General features: G+C 39.9%; 1 protein-coding gene across 3 annotated transcripts in view; it reads left to right on the top strand.

Moving 5' to 3' along the window:
• PKHD1 (PKHD1 ciliary IPT domain containing fibrocystin/polyductin) overlaps nucleotides 1–15,496 on the top strand; it is a 454,852-nt gene that overhangs the window by 247,927 nt on the left and 191,429 nt on the right. For all 3 annotated transcript variants that reach the window (XM_060403704.1, XM_060403705.1, XM_027959080.3), the window contains exon 52: nucleotides 168–296. In XM_060403704.1, coding sequence (XP_060259687.1) covers nucleotides 168–296 — 129 coding nt within the window. The remainder of the gene's footprint in view (nucleotides 1–167; nucleotides 297–15,496) is intronic.

Genomic DNA, 15,496 nt, shown 5'->3' with positions numbered 1-15,496 from the left:
CTTATTTTATACATGATAAATGTTTTCATTAATATAAATATCTGAAGGCAGCTTTTTGGGGGAAGTGAAAATGTCACCAGGATCTTAATATAAGGATAGAATTTGCAAGTTATCACAGTGAGCCAGATTTTCATCGTTACCCTTGTTATTTTCCTTTTGTTTTCTAGCTTCTACCTCTGTACCAAAGTCAGTTTTAAAATGGTCCCTCCCTGAAACATGGGAAGGCGTGGCTGAGGGCTGGGGAGGACACAACGGTACCAGTCCAGGCCCTGGGGAAGACGTCCTGATTTTATCCAGTAAGTGAAACAATCCATGGTGTGAATAATCACAGATAGACTGAATTAGGCCAATCTGGGAATTATCTGTCATTTAGATATTCTGAACAACACAGTAAAGAATGTGAAAATAAATAGGCAATTATGTCTATAACCTTCTCTTTTGGGTTATTACAAGAGAGGAATTTAATAACCCAGTAAAAACCAGAAAAGATAGTTCAGCCTACCTTCATTAACGGTGGGGTAAATAGCCCCATGCCAAAAGGAATTAGACTAATTCACTAACTGGATAATTTTTCTAATATGTCTAAGAACAGATTTATAGAAAATTTTAGTGTTCTTATATTTGAAAGACATGGAGAGTATGGAAAGAAGCAGTTTGTAAATGCCTCCTGCTCGTCTGCATTTGTGAATCTTTTAAACATGGGACTGAGAAATGACGAGGTCTTCTATTGCCATGGTTTTCAAAGATGATGGAAAAGGAACAGAAAAATAAAATAGAAAAGCAACATTCTACCAATCTATCATCTCCCCAATCTCTCACCTATCTTTTCATCAATCCATCTGGCGGCTTCCAATGGTAAAGAATCTGCCTGCAAAGCAGGAGACCCGGGTTCAATCCCTGGGTCGGGAAGATCCTCTGGCAATGGGAATGGCAACCCACTCCAGTATTCTTGCTTGGAGAATCCCACAGAGAGAGAAGCCTGTAGCCTGTGGGAGAGAAGCCTGTGGGATCTCAAAGAGTCAGACACGACTTAGTGACTAACACACACACAATATTAAACACAGGTTGACAACTAACAATATTCAGGAATCATTCTTCATATATTAACTAATTTAATCTTCATATAATTCTGCAGTACAAGTAATATTATCATCATCCCCATTTTTACTGACACAGAAACAGGGGCCCAGGGTCGTTAGGGAACTTGCCCAGGGTCACACAGTTTGCAATTCAGCAGAGTCAGGATTTTGACACAGGCAGTCTGTCTCAAAGTCCTTATTCTTAGTCAATCAAGTACATTCCCTTTCTAAAAGGACTATGAGTAAACAAAAAGAGTGGTGGTGTCGTTTGCTTTATTTATGATGGGATGAGAAGGCAGAAAGATCAAAACATACTGACCACCTTCTGGATATTGGTGGGGTGCATATGATACGCAGAGATGAGGACTGGAGGAGGGGGCTGACCGATACAAACATAAACTGCTTATTATCATCCTACCCCCTATCACCCACCTCTCTCCATGGAGGATGGAACTTTTTGAATAAATAAGCTCATGAGTCATTCCTATACGGAAAGGAAAAATCTGTTCTGTCTCAGCCATCTCTTTGATGAATGTAGCCAGTGGATTGGCCCTGGGCTATGGTTTTTCCCACTAAGCAAGCTGTTTCCCCCACCCCATGCAGGAAGCACAAGAAGCTTTTGAAGGTTGCCAAGCTTTTAGTATCCTTTGGGACCTTTATGCTGAGCGACAAGCAGTCTTTGCTTTCTTGCTTGGCATTGCTGTTGTCTGTATCCACTGTGTCCTGGTTTCCAGAGTCCCTGGCATTCTCCATCTTCCTTCATTCCTTTCTTCATGCTCAGCTTGTAAGTTGGACCCAAATTCTTCACAAAGTTGCTCTTAAGGACCACAAATCCATACTTTGGAAAAAGGTGGGGCTGGGGCACAAATACTGGATCTCTGAAGTATCTCCCAGTTGGTCCTTCAGTATTATCATAAAAATCAAAGTTAAGATTTTTAAAACCTGCCATTATTGTTCATTATTTAGTTTTCAATTGGAAAAAAGGGAATGAGAACAGATTTGTAATACATAATAAATGAAATCCTTAATTCTTATTGCCTCTCTCCCCTAAAAAGCCCTGTCTGTCGATAATTCTAGAAAAATTATCTGAAAGTGGCCAATGTTTGAAATCTGTTCTGTTTAGGGTCTAATGCAGGAGCTGTGCTGGATCACTTCTCCCTTCTGATTTTTGGCAACCCCTGATATTTTGACCTTTGATGGCCCTTAGGGTTGAATTGACCTCCTCTTTCTACTGGTGGTTTTACCTTCTTGACCTTTTTCCTGGCTGCTCTGTTTTCTTTCCTCCTTTGCTTCCGCGAAATCAAGAGTTTGTTCATTCAAGTCTGGCACAAAAGAGACACCAAGTATTTCTTGAATGAAGCGCATGGTCTCCATGCTGCTGTCCGTAACTTAACACCAGAACTGAATCTGTGGGTTTCATAGGATTGACCCAGGGCGACTGCAGGATTTCACAGGTCTGTAGAAAATAACTCTTTCTCCTACGAACAGAGTCCTAAGAATTAAGACCTTCCTGATGATAATGATGATGGTCCCAGCAACGGTAGGTAGTTTGAGTGCTAGGTATGTGCTAAGTGTTCTACATGGATCTTCTCAGTTATTCCTCACAACTACTTTGAATTGGATCCTGTTGTTATCTTCTTCTTCTTCTTCTTTTTTTTTTTTTTTTTTTAGAACTGAGGGATTTGGTACCCAGAGAGGTTAAGTAACTTCCCCAGTTTCTTCCAGATAACAAGTAGAAAGGCTGGCTGAGGGAAGCAAACAGTTTGATTCCAGAGCCCTACCTCTTTACCACATATATTTTTAAAAACTCACCATTCCTACTTGCTCTGATACACTCAGATCAGACTTCATATTATACTGAATTTATACTTCTCTACTTACTGTTTCCATTGTTCCCTTCACTTTGAATTAAAAAATACTCCTTATTGAATACCTGGCATATGTCAGGCATATTCTAGCATATTCTCCAAGACGCACTCAATCTCACTACATTCTCCTTACGTGCATACATGTAGAGAAGCCAGAAAAACTCCCCAAAGAGGTATCTGATGCAATGAGCCGTTGATGGAAGTACCCACTTTGCATCTGGTAGTAAGTGTAGTTCTAATTCAAGTTAACATTGCTTTTCCAATTCAGTTTAACCAACAATAACTGAACACTTACTGTGTTCAAGGCACTGAACCAGGACCTCTGATCAGCTGTGATCTCAAGCAGCTGGTAAATTAGCTGGGTTGATAAAACACATACTAGAGCACAATAATACAACAAGCAGCTGTAATGAGCAGAAGTATTTACAATCAAAGTGTCTCAGGTGAGAAGAGGGCTGGCCTTGCAGAGCAAGAGGCATTTGAGGAGGACCTTGATGGACGGGGTAAAAAACTGAAGGCCAGTTATGAGAGTGAACTGGGGAGGAAGCAATGCTTTCGGAGATGCAGGATGGGCTTTTGACTAGGATAAACCTGGGTTCACATTCAGGTTCTGACATTTACACACTGCATGATATGGGACAAGTTTAAATGGTTCCCACCTTCACTTTCTGACCACATGAGGGCTATAATTAATACATCATGTTGAAAGGATTAAATGAGATAACGTCAGTACACATGACCACTGTATGGAGTGTTGGCAGTAATGGAATCATAGATGAAAGCTGTGATTTTTAATGTATCAGGTGCTCTTTTCTTTCATTTTTCCATCTGGCTGCCCCTCTTGGCCTCTGGTATTAGCGACACTTTGTATTTGCTTTCCAATGGCTTATTATTTAATTTTCACAACATCCTTGGGAGCTAAATAGGTAATAACTATTATTACAGTAAAAACCCATTTTTACATAATACGATTTTAATGGAACTGCTGATGTTACAAAATGAAAGTGACTGGTAAAGAAGATTTAAGTGATACTTTTGAACCGCTAATATAATTTTATGATGTTTTGTGTATTTTAATTCATTAATAAGGGAAATGTGTAGAACATTCCCATCATTATTCAAATAGAATAGCATAATTTTTCAATAAAATTCTTAAGGTAAATTGCCTATTTCCATTTTCTGGGAAATCAATTTTATGGAATGACCTCAGACCCATCCTATTCCATAAAAATAGGACTTTACTGTACTAATAAAAGATATCACTATTTTAAGTATGGTACCATTTTCCTTCAAGGCGTTCTGTCTTTATAGACATTGGATTTTGAAAAAGCTGTAAATTCTTCTTGGTGGTATTATAGAGTGAGCTGAAGTCATTGTGAAGAATTGGCTTTTGTAGTTTAGTTTATGATGACTTTGCTTCAGTCAAACAAGTATATCTGGTTGTCTTTGCCATCTAAATACTAAGAGAATTGGTCTAAATGTGTGTTCACAACATCTCACAGAGTGGAAATGAGTTCTAATAAGCCATGCAAATCTCAAAACTTCACAAATGATCCTACTAACTTGTACTCCAGGTTTTATCCTGAACTGACCTGTGAGGATTTGGTGCTTCCAGTTCTTTCTCTGAAGGAGTCTCAGCCGTGGCAGGATGACACCCTGTTGACACAGAGCAGGCTTAATGAAAGGAAAATGTGTTATAATTCTAAGGGGTAGGATTCTGTTTTGAAGGGTACAGATATGATATCATGTAGCCTCCAGCATGATTTTATTTTTGCGTGTATGTGTGGTAGAATTCACTGTGTTCCATTTTCTCGTATTACTTTGAACTGTCCTTATTTGAAGAGATGAATGGAGAAGTACTGGTTTTCTTTCATAATAGTTCCTCTGTTTGTTCTGATTTTCAATACTTGGGTACTTTAAATGGCAGTGAGGCTCATCAAAGTCCTGTGATGTTCAAAATCAACAGTGCTTAATGCATTTCCTTGTTAAATCACAAGGCATTAAGGTTGGAGATAAGATGACCACAAATCAGGAAATAATTTTTTCTGGGGAAGAAAGTTTTACAAAATGTTCTAAGTAGAGCATTATTAGTTTGATTTACTTTTTTTCGTACCTGAAATTAAAAGTAGTTTAGGGAAAGATGTTCATAATACAGAGATTTGGGTCTGCAATATCAATCAGAAACCAAATACTATAAATACCAGTGTTGTCTCAAATAGTTTCAGAATTCTGGTCTTTTTTCGGTTGGATGAAACAGAAAGGCACACAAAGAATCACCCTTATATATTCTAGATTGCTAGCAAGTTAATTTAAACTTGAGTTACTGGGGTTCTTTGTATGGTGGGTGCATGTTTTCAGTATGCTGACTACAGGAGTGTGAGTGTTCTGGAAATCTGTCATTACTTAAAAAGCCACCTAGAAACTTAATCGCTTAAAATATACCTTTTATTTTGTCCATAATTTCGTGGGGAAGGGCTAGACTTGGGATCTTCTGGCTGGGGTCTTTCATGCATTGCTGTCATATTACGGTTGGGCTCATCTAAGGTCCAGTCATGTTTGGATGGCCCAAGAGAGCTCACTCATGCAGCTGGCAGGTGACCCTTGTTACTAGCTGTGAGCTCGACCAGGGCAGTCAGCTAAGAGGACTCAGTTCCTCTCCACATGGGTTTCTCTGTGGGACTTCTTGGGTTTTCTAATAGCGTGGTAGCTGGATTCCAAGAAGGAACATCCTAAGAAGGAGTTCCCTCAAAGTGAGCAGTTAAGTTGTTGTTCAGTTGCTTAGTCATGTCTGATTCTTTGTGATTCCATGGACTGCAGCATGTTAGGCTTCCCTGTCCTTCACTACCTTTTGCAGTTGGCTCAACCTCACATCCATTGAGTTGGCGATGTCATCTAAGTGTCTCATCCTCCGTTACCCCTTCTCTTCCTGCCCTCAATCTTTCCCAGCATCAGGATCTTTTCATGAGTTGGCTCTTCATATCAGGTGGCCAAAGTATTGAAGCTTCAACTTCAGCATCAGTTCTTCCAATGAATATTCAGGGTTTATTTCCTTTAGGATTGACTGATTCGGTCTCCTTGCAATCTAAGGGACTTTCAAGAGTCTTCTCTAGCAACACAGTTCAAAAGCATCAATTCTTTGGTGCTCAGCCTTCTTTATGGTCCAACTCTCACATCCACACATGACTACTGGAAAAACCATAGCTTTGATTATATGGACCTTTGTTGGCAAAGTGATGTCTCTGCTTTTTAATATGTTTTTGAGGTTTGTCATAGCTTTTCTTCCAAGGAACGAGCATCTTTTAATTTCATGGCTGCGGTCACTGCCCATGGTGATTTTAGAGCCCAAGGAAAGAAAGTCTGTCACTGTTTCCATTGTTTCCCCATCAATTTGCCATGAACTGATGGGATTGGGTGCCATGATCTTACTTTTTTGAATGTTGAACAGGTAAAAGACCAGGAAGAAAGCTACACACCTCCCAAGCCAGACTGAGCAGACTGAGAATATCATGACCATCACACTCTCTTGCTCAAGCAGGGCACTAAAGCCTGCCCAGGTACAAAGGAGGAGAATTAGGCTCTACTTGCATTGAGAGGAATAGCAAAGAACTTGCAGCTGTCTTTAATCTACCACTGTGCTTGTGTTTATGTATGTAAGTGCATGTGCACACATGTAATTAAGAGCAGATGTACCTGACTTAATTCAAAAGGTTTGAGTGTTTAGGGTCTTGTCAATTTGTGCTGTCTTCCCTCTCTGGGCAGACATTATTTAGATTCTGTTGGCTTATGTGAGTCAGAAATTGAAGAACACCAGGAGATAGACTGGTCAAAGGACTTTAGTTTATTCTCTACTACCTACCATGCTGGGTGTTATGATATTGCTTCTTCTCTGCCCCAAAGTGGGGTTCCTCAACCCTTGAACATAATTAGAGCCCTGATCTGGGATTTCTCACCCCGAGATGGCTGAAGGATGACACTGTTGGGCTGCAACCTGTGTCTGATTCTCTACATGCATGACCAGAAGCCTCTTCTTGGGAGAGAGGAGTGCCTTGGCATGAGGGGAGAAGTAGAGCATGAGTATGTTGAACATTTTGCTTCTTTCAAGGCAGAAATTGAATGTCTGCAAGGACAACAGTCAACATTCCCTTTACCTTATTTAGAATGTGAGTGTGAAAGCTATTCTTTAAGATTGTGTGGGGAAGAACAAATGTGATTTCAAGAGATACTTGACACAGAAATTTTAATCAGCATTATTAGAAAATAAGAATAAACAAGTAAAAAGAAAATTTGAAACCAGAGATCCAAGGACCTTTAGATACTGTATACACCTCCTTCTTTTAGGCAGTTTCTTGGAGGGGAGCACAGACCTCTGGGAACCTTGCTTTATGTTGAAGGGTGTTGAGGTTATGTCCTTCCCACAAGAAGGAAATATCAGGATCCCAGACTCCGTGGGGCAAGTATTTCCACAGATCTCCTCAAATAGTTATGAAAGGCTTAATGTAACCTGACTTTTCATATATTTAGTTATTTAAGAATATACCATAGAAGCTTACTATTTAAGGCAATCTAAGTGCAAAATCCTTTGCAATATGGTATCCTTGGGTGAATTGAATGATTATCAAGCACTTTAGTTTTATTTGAGGCATTTTTCTATGGATTTAATTGTATTAAGTAAACATTAATATATATATATAAAATATGGATACATGTTAATAGAATTGTCGAACTGGTAGGGAACTTAGTGACACTCAGTTCAGTTCAGTTCAGTCGCTCAGTCGTGTCCGACTGTTTGCGACCCCATGAATCACAGCACACCAGGCCTCCCTGTTCATCACCATCTCCCGGAGTTCACTCAGACTCATGTCCATCAAGTCAGTGATGCCATCCAGCCATCTCATCCTCGGTCGTCCCTTTCTCCTCCTGCCCCCAATCCCTCCCAGCATCAGAGTCTTTTCCAATGAGTCAACTCTTCTCATGAGGTGGCCAAAGTACTGGAGTTTCAGCTTCAGCATCATTCCCTCCAAAAAAATTCCAGGGTTGATCTCCTTCAGAATGGACTGGTTGGATCTCCTTGCAGTCCAAGGGACTCGCAACAGTCTTCTCCAACACCACAGTTCAAAAGCATCAATTCTTCGGCGCTCAGCCTTCTTCACAGTCCAACTCTCACATCCATACATGACCACAGGAAAAACCATAGCCTTGACTAGACGGACCTTAGTTGGCAAAGTAATGTCTCTGCTTTTGAATATGCTATCTAGGTTTGTCATAACTTTTCTTCCAAGGAGTAAGCGTCTTTTAATTTCATGGCTGCAGTCACCATCTGCGGTGATTTTGAAGCCCAAAAATAAAGTCTGACACTGTTTCAACTGTTTCCCCATCTATTTCCCATGAAGTGATGGGACCAGATGCAGATGAGCTAAAATAATGCAAGTGATCTATAAATTGTAGGTCGGGAAGATCCCCTGGAGAAGGAAATGGTAACCCACTCTAGTACTCTTGCCTAGAGAATCCCATGGACAGAGAAGCCTGGTAGGCTACAGTCCACGGGGTCGCAAAGAGTCGGACACGACTGAGCAACTTCACTTTCACTTTCACTTATGAACCACATTATTATCATTATCCAAACATATATGAACTTTCGTATCAAGGATAAGAATAGGATTTCAGTTTCCTTGTTTTCAAACCAGTATTGCAAATTGTCTGCTAAAATTTATAAGAAAGAAACTTGCTTTATTTGCTATATTTTAGATAATTTGTGTCCTTCAAATAGGTTTACTTTTGAGAGACATACTTGAAGTCTAGGGAGTTCCTTTAAGTTGTGATGACTGTGATTCAAAGGGCTTTTTACAAATGAGTAACAGTGAGGCCCTAACTACCAACCCAGACCTGTGATAGGGCATCCTTGTCAGTGGTGGAAAACCAAGAGCTGAATTTTTTTTAAAGTATTTTTCCAGCTGTATATTTTTCCCCATAAAAATTAAATTTCAATTAAAATAACAGCAGAGATTTTTTAATTTCCTGCAAGTGAGAAAAGGAACATAATAAAAGTATATTAAAATAAGTTGATATCCTTTCTTGAATCTCAATTTGTCAGTCTGTTTGACTCAGTCATGGCGCTTGTTTCTGGACTAATTAGAACTCACTTAGAATCTTCTCTTGGGACCCAAGTCATGTAGACCCTGACACTCTTTATGGCTTGCTAACTTGCTGTAACTAATTGGAGTTTCAGTCTAATTGAGCAGTTTTTCAAACTCTTTTCTGTCTTTACTCACCTAAGAAACACACTCATCGTCATAGTCCATTAGTATTAGGATCATTAGCACTATTTTAGGAGTTCCGGGGTCTTCAGATCATAATTTGGATAGGTGGAATATCAGCAAGTATGAAGTGTGTAGGAGACTCAGGGTTTATTTTGGTACTTACCCACCCACAGAATCACTACTTTTATAAGGTTACAAACTCCCAACTCCTGTCTCCCAGAAGTGTGACCCTTCTGGACCTTTGGGTTCTAATTCTTCATCCATTCATCAATTGATGGACACTTAAGTCGCTCCCCACCTTGGTAATTGTAAATAATGCTGCTATGAACATTGGGTGTGTGTATATTTTCAACTTAGTATTTTGTGTGGCTTTTTTAAAGATATATACTAAGGAATAGAATTGCTGGGTCATATGGTAGTTCTATTTTTAGTTTTCTGAGAAACCTCCATGCTATTTTCCACAGTGGCTGCACCAATTTGCATTCCCACCAGCAGTATATGAGGGTTGCCTTTTCTTCACAAGGGAGGAAATTAAAAGAAAGAAAATTTGTTAAAACTTAAAGCAATTAGTTACTCCCTGATGAGACAGTAACACTTCTAGTGTGGCAGCCCAGTTGTCCGTATACACTCTGTTTCTAGAATATGGCCAAGTGTTCCAAATTAATAGGTTATGGAATAAGCTTAGTCTAACAGAACTGGTCAATTAGTATAGCTCAGTCAGTCTGGGAAAATAGAACAGGCTATTTTCTCTAAGGCAACATTATCATTTCCTAAAGGGGTACAGTATTACAAAAATATAAATCAACACAATAGATGCATTTTTAATAAAAATTTTGACTGTATATAATTGTTAAAATGAGTTTAGTTCTGAAGGTAAGAGTTTATGGTCATATTTTTAACAGGCAGTAGTAGCCCATCAGAGTACATTGGTGAAATCCGTTCAAATTCAGAAGAATGGAAGCAGCATCCAGAGATTTTGGTATTTACTTTGGGGTGTTGGTTGATCTTAGGAACTCATCTCTTTAGAGTCGTTAGTAGTTAGAGTGACAGACTGCTCTCATTTATCCAGGACTGAGGAGTTTTCTGGGACACAGGACTTGTAGCAATAAAACCTTAAAAGTCCAAGACAAACCAGAACACGTTGGTCGCCTTACTAAGAAATCAGCTTTCAAGTTCTTAACGACTCCGTAGTCTGTTATCTGCACTGCCACAAATTTGCTGAGAATTAATGAAATTTTTCCTTGACTTCAATGCCGAAACCTATATTTTTACCTCGCTTTATTCCCCTAAGAAATTTGCCTCGTGGAATTAATATTCTTTGAGGAGACACAGGCATTTCTTACAAGAGAAGGCGACCTGAGTGCTTGCATATGTATTTTACCCTCCTGGTTGGGGCCGGGGAAGTTGAGCCGAGTAAGGAACAGCTGCCTACGGGGCCCTTAATCTAGAGCAGGGCTTTTTTCACTTGCTCTAATCGAATTACTTCTTTTTTCTCTTTACTTTATGGTCTGTTTTCCATGCAGATATTCTTGGAATGTCGAATTAAATAATTCATGATTTCCCAATTATTGGTTTAGGTATAGTTGCCATTTCTTGAATTGATTATACTTTCTGGAGGGAGCTTTCGGAGTGTCTTCACATGCGGAGCTTTAAAGATAAGAAGTTTGCCCATTAGAGGTACAGCCCAGCCAGAAGGGGTGGACTAGCACAGCAGTTCTCTGTTGACCCTTGGGGGTCACCACGCTTTTACACAACCCAGGGTTTCTGAACTATTCGTGTGCCCTTGGTCTCTTTAGCAGTCTCCTGAAGCCTGGATCCAATCTTAGAATAATATTCTTAATACATAAAAAAGAATAGGCTTATAAAAGAAAGCAGTTATGTCGATCCAGCTATCAAAATACTAAAAATTGAATTTGTGATGGAATAATATATATGCTTCTTTACTAGAACATTAAATAACACTATCTAGTTCTGTGCTAATTACTACCATAATGTCAACGTTGCCATTGTAGATATTCTTCAAAAAGGGCTGCCATAGATTCCTTCTCTCCTTGTAGACGTATTCTGTTCCTCACTCGGAGAAGTAGGGGCTCCCTCTTTTTCCTTTCTTTTGCTTGAGCAGTAGACATGATGCTCTGGGACGCTCAGGCCTGGGTCACAAGAACCTTTGCATAAGAAGACCATTTTGCCTGGATGGCTGTCTTGCTATCGAGATGCTCCCTTTTGGGGCAGAGTCCTCAGGCCATGGGACTTGAACCCTGTGGGCAGGCCATGTGTTTCGCACTGGTTGGCAGGCTTGGATGCACTCTGTTAGTAGCTGGCATCGATTTCCAGCCATGTAAGTGATCTCTCTTGGATATCCAGGGCTTCTTTGGAGCCCAGTAATAAGGTCTTACTGGTAACTCTGAGGTTTTTTAAAAACTTTATTTGAAAACACATTTAAAAATCTCTTATATTACACTTATGTGAATATTTCTCAGAATTTATTTTTTTGTATTCTGGAATGTTCCCTTAGAAGGGAGATTCCTATGTTTGACTTATTAAGAGTCCACATAGGCCCTGAGGAGTTCACTGCCTTCAGGCTGTCAAAGAGAGTGAGAGTGATTAAAGCTCTTCCTCAAAATGACCATTATAAACTAATAAAATTAACAACTGCTGTAGAAAACATGCAGAAAGTTATGAAAGCATATACCATCAAGACTAGGACCAGAATGATATGATTCTACCTAGGTAAACCATATTGTAAGACTAAAACAATCATTAGATATTACCTTTTACTAGTGGTAAGTTTACCTAGAATTTCTTAAATTATTTCCTATGAAGTTAACTGTTTATAAGCATCACAGATAATGTCCATGGAATTCTCCAGGCAAGAATACTGGAGTGGGTTGCCATTTCCTACTCCAGGGAATCTTCCCAACCCAGGGATCAAACCCAAGTCTTCCACGTTACAGGCAGATTCTTTACTGTCTGAGCCACCAGTGAGGCCCATAAGAAGGATACCAACATCAAATGACTTGGGGAAATTTGGGACGAAACACAGAAAAATTATTTCTTGCATCTGATCTTTTTCAGAGCCCTTTATATGATAATATAGATTGTGTAACTTCAAGGAGGGGGTATAGCATGTACTGTTTCTCAAAGATATTTAACCCTGTAACTCTTTTATTCACAGAACAGCTCATGATGCCAGGAGTTTAGGGAAACCCTCAGTACAAAGTATTCTCACAGTTAACATGACATTTGCAACAACTCCATGGGGTTAGGCATTAGGTGTATTAGATAAAGTTAGGTCTTCTGTGAGTAACAAAGAGCTGAAAGTAGGAGTTTCTCTCTCTCTTATGTCTCTTTTGTCTATTCTGTGGCATCAAGGACTTGGACTCCACTTATTTTTTTGCTCCAATATGTGCTGTTTTTCCTTTCCCAAAGTTACTCTGTGGTCCAAGATGGTAGCTGGAGCTCCAGCCATTGCACCCACATTCTAGGCAGCAGACAGTATGAAGGATTCCACCTCGAAGTCACATGTGACACCTCTTCTTACATCTTGGCCAAAATTTGGCTGAATGGTCATAACTAACTGAAAAGGAGATGGCGAAATGTAGTTTTTTGGCTAGGTGACAATGTATTCAGCTAAAAACTGGAGTTCTTGTGACTAATGGAGAAGAAAAGAGATACTGGGAGACAACTGGTGGTCTCTGCCATAATTATCTCTCATTTTATGACTGAGGAAAATGGACTCCAACAGGGATGTCTGAGTCAGAGTTGAGAGACCATGGAGGGAGTGCAGATTCAAATATAGGCCTCCAGACTCCTTGAGTTTCTCTGCTGCTGCTGCTGCTGCTAAGTCGCTTCAGTCGTGTCTCTGTGCGACCCTATAGATGGCAGCCTACCAGGCTCCCCTGTCTCTGGGATTTTCCAGGCAAGAACACTGGAGTGGGTTGCCATTTCCTTCTCCTAGTTCATTACAAAAATCCCTACTTAAACATGTAGGAGGGATCAAAATAGAGCCTTTCAAAGGCTGTGATCTAAAGGGTCATAGTGATATAAACAGATACACCACCATAAAAGAAAGGAAGGGATATCTGTTTCTTAGAGGTATTTCCTCATATTTGGAAATAAATAATACTTGATAAACAAAAACCTGTAAGTGGGATATGACTGGCCTTTGCTATGGGTGTATTATTAATGCATTATTGACCAGGGGGTTTTGGGGAAAACTAATGCCTGTGTCTGGCAATTTTTATTTTGGCTGACCAAAAATTAATTCTGTTATTTCACTAACACTTTGAGGGTTATTGCTTTCAATTGTTATACTGGACACACCTGTAAAGTCTTCTAATTTTCATAAAATGTTGTCTTCAATTCACTCTTTTATGGAGGCAAAGCATTCTCTAACACCATGTGAATTTTCACTTTCTGAATCAGAATCAATCATTAAGGTTTTTTTTTGTCTTTTTGTTGGTCTGATATTTCCTAGTCTGAGTCAGAACTATATTCTGAAGAACTATCATCTTCAGAGACACTAATATGTTTCGCTTGGACAACCAGAGACTTTTATCTACATAAAATTCATCAAAAAATTCTTTCCTAAAAATTTTGCAATGTGTCATTTTTGAAAATTTTACATTTTTGATATACACAAGGTTGGAACAAAACCCTAACAGAGCAAAATATGAATGATAAAGACAATCATAAGGTGTAGAATGAACTCTTGATCAATTTTAAGCCCTAACAACTTTGCAGGGTGATGTTAATTATATCAGCTTCTAAAAACACATTGATATGTCTCTGGTCAGTGAAATTCCGGTAACAAAAGATCATTAATCTCCAGTCAGTAATGTTTTAAGGTCAGTATTCTGTTTGTCAGGCTGCCATGTGCTGCAGGACCCGCACTGTGTCTAATGGCTTGTCCTCTCTTTTCTGCGTTTATTGCATCAGTGATGCTCTGTAAGCCCCGGATCCCATCTGAAGCCATCTGTTTGCTTCTCTTTATTTACATGATAACATCACCTGATGGCAAGTTAGTGTTTGGATAAAACAACACGGCTCTTACCTGGATTGAGCTGGGTTTTTTTCTGGTTTAAGGACAGTGGGCTAACCCCTCTGCCTGCATTTTTCAGGCAGCAATAATGTTTGCACAGAGGTGACAAGCGTGCTGCGCTGTGCCAGGACTGGCTGGGCCGTGTGCACAGGTGCAGATGGCAGGTGAGGCTCTGTTGTCTTCCAACACATGATGAGCACCAACAGGAACCTCTCATCTTGTGTTCCTGGGTCCGTGATAGCTCTGGAACAGAGATATTGTCCGCGCATGTGTTAATGAATGAACAGTGAGCTGGATGGAATGCTGATGAATCCCAGACCTTCTCTTCCATTCATATTGATGGCATCCTTGCTAGACTTGTAGGAATGATTTTTGTTGGCAAAGTGAGACAGATGCCTCAAGGTGATTCACCGAGGTGAATTGCTCGGTGGACATGGCTCTAACTCTGAATCGGAGCCTTGACATTGAAGCCAGATCCCTTTCTCTCCTCTTTGCCCATCATAAGGTGGGAGGTGGTGTGTGCTCTTGAGAGATCTATAGGGGAGTGTGTCTAGAGTAGGGTTTCCTCCCATAGGTTCTGGCATTTGGGATTCCAACCCTCTGCACTGTGGGAGTTTTTCTAACTAAAACCCTCTGAAAAATGGAAGTGAGCAGGATGTTATGAAGGCACAAATCTCCCCCACCCCACTCTTTTCCTATTCTTGTATAGTTGATTTAGAATGTTTCAGGTATACAGCAATGATATATATATATATATATCATATATATATCCTGCATCCTGTATACAGCATGAGTACTCTGTCCTGTCTGAATCTTTGCAACTCCATGAACTGTAGCTCCTCTGTCCATGGAATTTTCCAGGTAAGAATACTGGAGTGGGCTGCCATTTTCTACTCAGGGGATCTTCCTGACCCAGAGATCAAACCTGTGTCTCTTGCATGTCCTGCATTGGCAGGCGGATTCTTTTACCACTGAACCACCTGGGAAACCCATATATATAAACTCATATATATATATATTCTTTTTCAGATTCTTTTCCATTAGACATTATTACAAGATATTGAATAAAGTTCTCAGTGCTATAAGTAGATCTTTGTTGTTTATCTATTTTATATGTAGTAATGGCACCCCGCTCCAGTACTCTTGCCTGGAAAATCCCTTGGACAGAGGAGCCTGGTAGGCTGCAGTCCATGGGGTCGCTAAGAGTTGGACATGACTGAGCGACTTCACTTTAACTTTTCCCTTTCATGC

This window comes from Ovis aries, chromosome 20 (genome assembly GCF_016772045.2).
Source record: "Ovis aries strain OAR_USU_Benz2616 breed Rambouillet chromosome 20, ARS-UI_Ramb_v3.0, whole genome shotgun sequence".
In the NCBI taxonomy this organism is placed as follows: Eukaryota; Metazoa; Chordata; class Mammalia; order Artiodactyla; family Bovidae; genus Ovis; species Ovis aries.
The sequence above is the reverse complement of the archived record's forward strand: the minus strand, read 5'-3'. Positions and strand labels throughout refer to the sequence as shown.